We start from the raw sequence: 11,018 nt of genomic DNA, 5'->3' as shown, positions 1-11,018 counted from the left end.
GCCCATTAGGAGGTCCTTGTGCGTCCCAATCAGACTAATCGGCGGTGATGCTATTCCTTTGACAGGTTCTTTCTCTGTCCCATGTAGCAGTACAGCGTGTTCGTAAATTGACCGTATCCAGAATATGATCATTTGCATATTAGTAATGTCAAACTTTCCCTTAAAATGAACATAAATAACAACCACATAATATTTAACAATGAAACCAGACATAAGTAAAATGAATATCTATGATTTCAATGAAATAGTTACTAAATTTTATTTCAACAAGTTGTGATAGCGAAAATGAATACATTGTAAAATTTCTAAAAATGATAAATGTCTATAGGCATAACAGTCAATCAAACATGTACAAAGTGGACTATAACACCTCTCCCCTCCAAAATACAGTGATTTATTTACTTCGTTCAATTTTCTTGGTTTTACAAAATCGTTCAAATCATCAACCAAACTGAAAACAACTCCATACGATGACCTATCTGTAAGAAAAAACTGAAAATAAAAATAGAAAATACGTATTTAATACAGCATATGACTAACACAACATTTAAAGAAATAATTTAAGAGCTGAACCAATTTTAATATAACTTAAGTTTTATTTATGTTGCTACACCATGCAGCGTCATTTTGATAAGCAAAACTTGTGTGGCTAAACTCTGCCACGTTATTTCCATTTAAGCGTTGCAGCTAATTTAAAATGAAAATTTTTGAGAACCTGGCACTGGCAGCAACATGAGGAACGCCATCGCTGCCTTCGGTAACAGCTTACCATTCGGCGCATTTACATTCGGCCCTTTTACCATTACGTTCAGCTCTTTTACCATTCGGTGCATTTACATTCGGACCTTTTACCATTACGTTCAGCTCTTTTACCATTCGGTGCATTTACATTCGGCCCTTTTACCATTACATTCGGCTCTTTTACCATTCGGTACATTTACATTCGGACCTTTTACCATTCGGCGCATTTACATTCGGCCCTTTTACTATTCGGCGCTTTTACTATTCGGCGCATTTACATTCGGCGTATTTAGATTCGGCACAATTAAAAATAAAATATAACCTTTGACACTGGCCCAAATAAAAAATTTCAACGGCTGTGGGAATGAGCCTATAAACCCCCTTGCAATGTATTTCTTGAAAGGTTGGTGGCGCTGTCAACCATTCGGTGCATTTACATTCGGACCTTTTACCATTACGTTCGGCCCTTTTACCATTACATTCGGCTCTTTTACCATTCGGTGCATTTACATTCGGACCTTTTACCATTACGTTCGGCTCTTTTACCATTCAGCGCATTTTCTTTCGGCCCTTTCAGCATTACGTTCGGCTCTTTTACCATTCGGTGCATTTTCATTTGGCCCTTTTACCATTATGTTTGGCTCTTTTACCATTCGGCGCATTTTCATTCAGCCCTTTTACCATTCAGCGCATTTACATTCGGCCCTTTTACTATTCGGCGCATTTACATTCGGCGTATTTACATTCGGCACAATTAAAAATAAAATATAACCTTTGACACTGGCCCAAATAAAAAATTTCAACGGCTGTGGGAATGAATGCGCCGAATGGTATGGCGTTCCATATTATAGAGGCCTAAGTATTCGCTCTTCCGTATGTAGGCTTGTATGTGTGCTGTGACCGTCTTGTAGTGAGTTAGCCTAGGTGATTTATCTTTGAAAACATAATACCAAAAAAAGGAAAAAAGAGCGCATTAAACCTACAGTGGTTTTTTGGTTGTCAAAGTAGGCCTACTACTGAAGATCATACACTGACTGTCACTGTACGGGTCTGGAAAAACGAAATTTGCTCTGGCTAGGAAGGATACTGGATGTCGATGTCCCCAGTGAAACGTTGCGAGACGTTGGTGGCACTGTTTCAAAATACACCCGATAAAATGGTGTATACACTACCGCTTTGGACTCTCAGAGTTTAAAATTCAAAATCTTAATAAAAATAGGTATGCAATTACTCCAAATAAAGATGACGAGCAGGTGGTAAAAACAATAATAAACAACAATAATACTGTACCATAGTTTAAATTAACCACTTACCCGGTGAGTTATATAATAAATCATCTGACCGGCATAGTCCCATATGCATGTTATATCTCTTGGTCCCGAACTCTTGTTAGCAAAATTTTCGACAATCTTCTTGCGTATTTCATATTTCATTAGGTGATTGGTCGATACTCCCATCTTGTCATGAGATAGGCCTACAGTTTTTACTGAAAATATATGACAATATATACTTTATAGATAACTAAACATCAATGAAGGAATGGTGTAAAATAATATCAATAGTTATGATGGCGGTGGTAAAAATAATAAGAATGATGACGACGACGATAATGATGGCCAATGATCATCATATGAGAGTGATGAAGAAGAAGATTATGATGGTGGTGATATGATGTTAATAATGCTATGATGACGGTGAGAATGAGAATGACGATGGTGATTTTGTGAATAGTGTTTATACTAATGATGATATGATTGTAATGATGATGGTGATGTTTGTAGTGATGGTGAAGATACCAATAACGATAATCATAAAAATAATATTAAGAATAAAATTAATACCTCTGCTTTTCTTTTGCAAAGTCGGAGGCAAAGGCCTAACTGCTTCTGGTAATTGAAACTGTAACTAAACAATAAGTCAATTATTTTACCAATATTAATATCTCTAAATATAACAGCATAGCAATCACTAAGTACACTGTACAATACTTCTAAAATACTTGCATTAACTTTAAATTATTAATTATTCTATAATATTTATCTTATCTCAATATAATTAAAAATGAAAATAAAAATTTGAGAAAATCTAATGTCGAGATTCGGAGCAGAGACCATCCTGTTAACGTCTTTTCTGAATAAGGAGTTGCGAAGAATAGGCCACGTGTTATTCGTCCCTAGCTTATCACTTGGGACACATTTTTTTCTCAAGATATTGCGCAACATGCAAAGAATCACTAATATAGTAGCTTTTGTATAGAGAATTATCAATATTAAGTAAGTGTGGATTTGATCGTTCCGACAGGTAAAATTACCGTACCTCAGCAGATGTAGATGCAACAGAACTGGATGAAGATGGTCTTTCTACATCAGATACAAATTTAGATTTGTTTTGTTCACTGTTTGGCTGTTTCAACTTCTTTGCAACGTCTGCTGCGATACCGTACTCAAGTATCTCCTTAGTTTGTTCACAAACTGTGCACAATTGAAAAGTTACCCATGACAATTAGGTCATTAATTTATAGTAAGCCTACCGGTATATCATCAGCTGAATCACACATTTAGGCTTTGAACGTAGTAATAAAAATATAATGTGGCTGTGTGGCTTAGGTGGTGGTTCGAGTGTACAGTAAACGAAAATTTCCAAGTTCAAATCTGGGCAGGGGTCTTAAGTTTTAGCTGAGCGTTGCTGGTAGGTAATATTATGCTTCCTCTGCTGTGCAGAGCCCTGTTCAAGCCGCGTTTAGCCACAATATTTTAAAAGTTTCAATGCATATCAATCTTATGTGCTACACACGTATACCGGTACTGTATTTTGACACATTTGTTCACCCCTCCCCACCGCCACCACCACCGTTTGAAAAATTCTGGATAGCGGGCCAGAGTGTCCTGTATGGGAGAGCGGGTGGGAAGCAAAAAAATATATGTATAGTTATTTTTTACATTAGTAGACTCTAAAATCGATTAAATAGGCCTATGCCTTTCAAACTCCTAAAATATTTGGGGGACGCCCCCGGGACCATTTTTGGAAACATTATAAGAAACGCTCACAAACGCCCACTTAGCTCTCGTAGGGAAAACCTTTCCCGTCTTCGGGGAAAACGCCCCCCCCCCCACAACCGGGTCGGGAGCTTCGGACCCCCGCTCCCACATACGGAAAATCCTAGCGCCACCCCTGCCCAGGGACCCAAACCAATTATATTTGTGTTTCCAAGTTTAATGAACACGAATAAAAAATTATTTATTTTATTACTCCCTGGTGGATTAAAGGGGGTCCCGCTGGCCCCCTCCCTACATTTTGCAAAGTAAATTTAAAAGAAAAAGAAAAGAGAAAGAAAGAAAAAGAAATAATTGATCGCCCAAAACGCTTCAGAGGTTATTTTCATGTGTTTAGAAGGCAACAATAGACTACTGCTATATTTCTGGAACCACCCCTGTTACTAGGCCTATAACATCATTTAGATTAATTATTATGAATCATACCGTCCACATCATTCTGCTCCTCCCATTTGCTGTAATCGCCATCAGTTTGAAAGACAGTAGTTGTAACAATACCATCAGTTGACCTCTCTTCTTTATCAAATCTATTCATTAAAGTTTTTCATCATCATGATAAAAATGAATACGGTAATTATTTCATCAACAACAAAAATAATAATTACAATGATTGATTTTTAGCATTTCTAAAATTAACGAATAATTATAACCAACAAAACGGATTCAGAATACAAATTATAAAAACAAAAAATCTTAACATATGGTGATTAGTAACCTAACAACTGGTGATTAGTATTCGAAATACAAAAACAACAATAAATTTCGCAGTTGCTATTAAATCCCAATTGCATAATAATAATACAGTAAAGCCGTGTCATCCGCCACTCGACCCCGTCACCTAGCAACAACTTTACTTCAGAAAGTTACAAGTAAACTTACACGCGCACACTAGCGCGTGCATGTTAAAAGTTGAGTAGAAAACGAACGTACACTGTAATGTAAAAATCAACTGAAAAAAAGCAAGCAAAGTAAATCGATATAAAGTACAAAATCTAATACATCCGATTGTACTTACGCTTTCCCAAGCATGGCTTTGACACAAGATGTCTTTCCAGAACCTTCTTTACCTAAGAACATCATTCTTGAATTAACAACTGTTATTTCACCAGTTTTAAGCGCATCTTTGAATGCTTTGACGGCTTCGGGACCCCTGGCTAAAATCTCTGACGGAATTGATAGTTCTAATTAATAAAAAAATAAAAATCAGATATTTAGTATGTTGTCCTTCTATACTGATACTTTTTATTTAATTCACTTTCTAAATTACATTTTAATTAATTACGATTAACATTTCTTACAATTCTCAATCAAAATGCAACTGAATTGAAATAATATAGTAGTGTATAATTATATTAGAAAGTAAATGTAATGAGTAATATGTCTGTAGTGTTAAATGTTGTTTAAACAGGTCATTATCGTACCTTTAAGTAGTTCTTTCAACTCCTCCTTTTTCTTGGTTTTCGTGGTTTCTTCGTATTCACATTCGTTATCATCATACACATCAAGAGGCGTCTTTCCATCCTGCAATAGCAGACACGAGCACGCGATGATTCATTTCATTGCATGGGTGACGGTTGCAAATTAAATCAACAAAAAACAGTGGTACCGTATATTTTGGTTTAAAAACCATAATGATATAATAATAAAATGGAAAATAATAATTTAAATAATCAACACTATGAGCATTACAACTTTATATCTATTGTTGTAAATTACTATCACATCACATCGGGGAAAAAATATTTATTGAAATCATACTTAAAAAAATCATTATCATTACAATATTCGCTAACATTTTAATCGATTTAATGTTTTATGAATTTATATTTATTACGTTGGTTTTAATTAGTAAAAATTTTTCAAGTAGTTTCATATAAAATTGTTGTATTAAGGTCATTGACTGATATTCTTTTGATGCATTTCATTTTTCTGTACATTACCATATCTTTTATTGTCAGCGACGCGCCAAAGGTGATATTGAGAATTGCGACTTCCTTGTGTTGCTCGTGCGTCAGCTTCTCCTCTAGACAGCAATGTAGTGGTGTGCGTCCAAACTGCAATGAAATGATAATCAACGTCAAGTTTGTTGAACACGCACAACACAAGAATATCAATTAACAAATATTACGAAAACGTAAAAGTACCTGAAATAATTTATAACTACCATAATAGGCCTACTTAATTATCGCCAATGAAATATGTAATAATAATAATAATATAGACCTATAAAAATGTATTATAATAAAATTGATAATTATAATAATGAAGATGGTGATGATAATATTATGAGGACAAAGATGCTTTTATGAATATTTAAATAATGAAATGATACTATTCCAGCTAATAATAATTACAACGAAGGTGATGCCGATGACGATAATGATGGTAATGACACTAACAATAGTAATACAATACTGTATTAATTATGGTGTGTCTATTAAAAGCATGTTATTGTAATATAGCTAATTATATTTTATTATGACGGGCAGTACTTTAAAGGTATACAAAATACAATGTTTAAAAAAACATAATCTAAACCAGTTGTGAATATAATAAATTATACCACGGTATTACATCCAATAATATTAGATTACTATTACAAAATTAGAACGTGATGTATTGAATGTGTTTGTGAGTGAATTAATGTTAATTTGTTAGCAATGAATAAAGTGTTGTTTTCTTCTACTGTACTCACCATGTCTTGCGTGTTAATGTTCTCGTTGGTTTTTTCCAACACGCGTCTCATTGCTGACACGCGTGCGTTGACCGCCAAGAAATGGAGAATAGTGGCACCAACAGACTACAAGACAAACGTAGAATATGATGAGAAAGAAATAATAAACAACAACAAGAAACTATACACACACCACATATCAACAACACATAACAACTCACAAACATCACACATACATTACTTATTACATTCATCATTATTAAATACTAATTACATTATTTAATATTTTTACTATGTGGTTTTTTAGGCAAAATCGCGCAAAAAATATTTGTATCAATTGGCCTATGTTTTACACACAATAGTAAAATATTTCCAAATCGGGATTTTTAGCGACAATACTTTTTGTGAAAAATATCAATTTTATTGTCACCAATTTATTCAGTAAACTGTATTAAACAGAACAAATCCAAACATGACTATTTTTGTAAGTGTAAAATGTATTTTTTTTCACAATATTTCATATGAATTAGTGATAATGGCCAGAGCATAGGCTTTTTCTGTGTTGTAAAAAATGTCAAATAAATCATGAAATAAAAGTCTCATTTTTAACCCAACATGAAATAAATCACTGAAATTGAATTTGAGTTATTTGTATGTCGTATGATGTGTACACATGCTGTGTGCTTGTGATGTTTAAAATGCAATGATATTTAATTCTACTCACCGTCTGTTGTTCTAAATAATCTGGAGTTGCCGTTTCAATCATATCCTCCAACACATCATCTGGTGCGTCGTTCATCACAGCGTGCATTAATGGCGTCCAGTCACCCTACAAAAACAAACATTATACTGAATTATGATACAGTTCATACAACTACCAATATAATTTTTTACGAGTTTCATTATTTCAATAGTACGATGACATTCCAATATGATTTAAGAATTATTATATTATAAACAGTTAAAAATGTGTGTTATAATACGCATATTCATTTGAATTCATTCATTTTATTAATTTTATTTACGATCAATTTTTGGTAATTTTAATTTTTTTTTTTCATATAACTAGGAATAAAAATAAGAACATCAAATACTGTAATATTTTTTATAAGTGAATTGGAAAAGGAAGTAGAATACTGTATTAGTGAATAGGTCTAGACATAAACTTACAGTTGTTGGGCCATGCCAGTGGTGAATTCAAGGGTCGGGGTTCAGCCGGCTCGCCCCCCCCCCCCTAAAATTTTCAAAATTGTAAAGAATTGGAGAAAAACGGAAAATCATTTTCAAATTTAAGTCTCAGAGTGCCATTTCCCGTCATCTAGAGGTTCCATAATCGTAAATTTTCTTACCTCAGCTCCAATTATGCTGGGGTCATCATTCCTGATGATGACATAATTAATGTCGAAATATTGAATCCCGACACGATGGCGTGCATTTCGATACTTGGAGTATGTATTATACTATCTTATCTGAGATTAATCAGTGGACCTTTCGGTGTAGACCCTCCATCTGCCAAAGTCCCTCTCTGGACACCCAGCTCCTATTTCAAGTTCCTGGATCCGCCACTGCATGGTTTATGTTTAGTATGTTAAAATATGACATTATTAGCATGTCTCTGTTTTGTGTACAGTGTTATAGTAGGCCCTATTATATGCCTTGTAAATTGTTCGTGCGTGAACATGTACCGGTAATTATTGGTAAGTTATTTTGAAGAGAAGGTACGGTACTGTGTCAGTGAATAGGTCTAAACATAAACGTATATATGTTAGACCATGGTTTGTGTTTAGTATTTTAAAAAAATGATATTAGCATGTCTATGTTTTGTCAGTACAGTATAGTAGGCCCTATGCCTTGTAAATTGTTCGTGCGTGAACTCTGTATTAACATTTTATAAAAACAGGAGAATACCTGACAACGGCGCGTGTAAATAATTTCAATTTTAATTTTTAATTTTTTAAATTTTTTTTTTTTAAATAATTTTATAGGCCTACTCATTAACTAAAAACAACAGCACGAGTAAAACAAATCTAAGTAGGAACAATTAGAGTAGATAAATCATTTAGTACGAAAGTCCCTAGACAGAATGCCGCATGCCCAGTTTAGTAGTTTACGCAAAGAATATTAGAACGTATTATTTTTGTACGTTTGTAAAATAACGTTTTTTTTAATTGAAACTTTTAACATAATAAAATACACAATGTAAGTAATTTAAAAATAATAAATATTATTTTCGAAAAAAAAATCATTAGCTTATGACCCCTCCCTCGTCACTTTTAGGAAAATTCTTTTGACAGTGACAGTCAGTTATTTAAACATAACATGTGATCAAATTATTAATATAATACTATTTTTAAAAATTCATTTAATTAATGGACTTTTTCTTGAGAAATGAAAATGAAATCAACATTTAAATGATGTGTATTTACTAATGAATTTAGATAAAATATTAACCAGAATAAATAAATATATACGAACCTAATGCAAAAAAACAAAATTGCCATTGTTGCATTAAGTTCTTATGTATTTATTTATTCTGGTTACTATTTTATCAAAATTCATTAGTAAATAAATATCATTTAATTATTGATATCGTTTTCATTTCTCAAGAAAAAGTCCATTAATTAAATGAATTTTAAAAAATAGTACTAATCCTATATTAATAATTTGATCACATGTTATGTTTAAATAACTGACTGTCACAGCTATTTTAAAATAACCTATATTAGGTTAACATAAACACCAGAGACGAGGTTTATTGTGTTACGAAACAGGAAAAGCATTCCACAACTGACTGATAATTATTTAAGTTTTGACATTTGAAATGAAGAGTGAGACGAACTTCCAATTTAAATCAACCAATACGATATTATTAAACAATTATCTAATTAACACATTATAAATTCAAACCCCTCTAATATCAATGCGGAAGTTTATCAACTAACGAACTAATTTGTAGGCCTAATATAAATAAAATGTATATTGGTCACACGGCTTGTAAGAATGACAATGTGGTTTAATTATGGTTTAACTGAGCATGGTGCATTTTAAACGAGGTTCTTTGTAAAAAGCACATATTGTGGGATTTTTTTTATATTTCTTTAGTACGTGTGAATGCTCTTGTGTGGAGGATAGTAATAAATGCTCAAAATAAAGATATTTTTAAGTCCCGAAACCTAAATACCGGGCTGTGTTCAGCGTTAGATAGTTTTACCATTTATTAAGTAAAGTAATAATATAGGTTACAATATTAGAATAATGGTATGAAGACAAAAACATCAAATAGACCCCTCATCTATGAGATTACCAAATATTATTCACCAATCATGGTTAAATTAAGTACTAATAATAAATTTCTGTATAAAAACCATCAATATTGTTTCTTTGACTTTGTATTCTCAAATAATCAAGCGATATTTTTTCAAGTACTATCGATTGTTATTTTTCAAATTTATTTTACTCCAGTATTATGTTTCTGGTTATGTTCTTATCGGGTTAAAGGTTTGTCCAGCTTTATTAGTAAATAAGCATATCTTCATGGTTGGTTAATTTCAGCATGGAATCGGGAATTTCATTTTTTTTTTATTGATTTAATCCGTTGATTATGTATCTTTATCAATAATATCTTATTCTGAAGCCTCTGATTACAGTAAAACACGATTAATGTTTAAATAAATGGCATTTTAGTCTATAATATGGGACACTCATAGGTATAGCCTCAGGCCTATACATACAAACACTTCTGAAAAGGTCTAATGCGCTATAATATATAAATGCGAGACAATTACCATTAAAGCCATGGCTGTTAATTATTTTAATTGGGACATTTGAAATGAAGAAAAATGATATAAATTTATTATAGATTTTGACTATCTAAGTCAAGCGCAATAATACACTACATATAATCATGATAAAATTATAACAGTAAACTCATTACAATTTGTACGGCATATATTGAACTAAAGAGGGCGCTAGACCGATTTATTTAGTTCTCAGTAGAGTCTTCGCGAACGTTTTCAATATTAAACCGCACAGTTTTTAATTAATTAAAGAGAATGACAATTTTGTTTTAAATTCTGTAAGGCAGATTAAATTTTTCTTAATCATAAAAAACCCCAGAAAATAGGTACACATATTTTGTGCAAATAATTGTGAACTTTGTGTTTTGTGTTGGAACTGTATCTTATTTTAAAAATATGATCCAATAAAAATTCTGAAATCAAGAAAATCACTTCATAAATTCAACTTAGTACTTGCCTCATCCTTCGTTTCAATAAGATGAGGTTCATTTTCAAGGATGTCTGTTACTGCTGGCCAGTCCTTTCTACTTATAGCCTGTACTAATTTGTTTCTGTGACATAACAAGCAAGGAAATGTATGAATTATTTTTCATTGTCATGTCATTGTAAATACAGTAATTGACTAAACCAGGTTTCTCATGAATATTAATTCTTGACATCACTGTTATCCTCATCACCATAAAAAAATAGTTAATAACATGTTAATGATTAGATATTTTGCTAACAAAATAACTATACTTTAATAATCACATA

General features: G+C 32.4%; 1 protein-coding gene across 1 annotated transcript in view; it reads right to left on the bottom strand.

The window, feature by feature from the left end:
• LOC117110638 overlaps nucleotides 1-10,265 on the bottom strand; it is an 11,598-nt gene extending 1,333 nt beyond the window's left edge. Inside the window, exons 1-12 of the mRNA XM_033253402.1 lie at nucleotides 10,254-10,265; nucleotides 7,193-7,297; nucleotides 6,490-6,594; nucleotides 5,735-5,848; nucleotides 5,216-5,315; nucleotides 4,810-4,975; nucleotides 4,221-4,321; nucleotides 3,058-3,212; nucleotides 2,583-2,646; nucleotides 2,055-2,227; nucleotides 403-492; nucleotides 3-159 (exon numbers count right to left, since the gene is read on the bottom strand). Coding sequence (XP_033109293.1) covers nucleotides 3-159; nucleotides 403-492; nucleotides 2,055-2,227; nucleotides 2,583-2,646; nucleotides 3,058-3,212; nucleotides 4,221-4,321; nucleotides 4,810-4,975; nucleotides 5,216-5,315; nucleotides 5,735-5,848; nucleotides 6,490-6,594; nucleotides 7,193-7,297; nucleotides 10,254-10,265 — 1,342 coding nt within the window. The remainder of the gene's footprint in view (nucleotides 1-2; nucleotides 160-402; nucleotides 493-2,054; nucleotides 2,228-2,582; nucleotides 2,647-3,057; nucleotides 3,213-4,220; nucleotides 4,322-4,809; nucleotides 4,976-5,215; nucleotides 5,316-5,734; nucleotides 5,849-6,489; nucleotides 6,595-7,192; nucleotides 7,298-10,253) is intronic.
• Between the last annotated feature and the right edge of the window lie 753 nt (nucleotides 10,266-11,018).

Source organism: Anneissia japonica, unplaced genomic scaffold, assembly GCF_011630105.1.
Source record: "Anneissia japonica isolate Jap-2015-1 unplaced genomic scaffold, ASM1163010v1 scaffold2823_len59780_cov132, whole genome shotgun sequence".
NCBI lineage: Eukaryota > Metazoa > Echinodermata > Crinoidea > Comatulida > Comatulidae > Anneissia > Anneissia japonica.
This window is presented reverse-complemented; position numbering and strand designations above follow the sequence as displayed.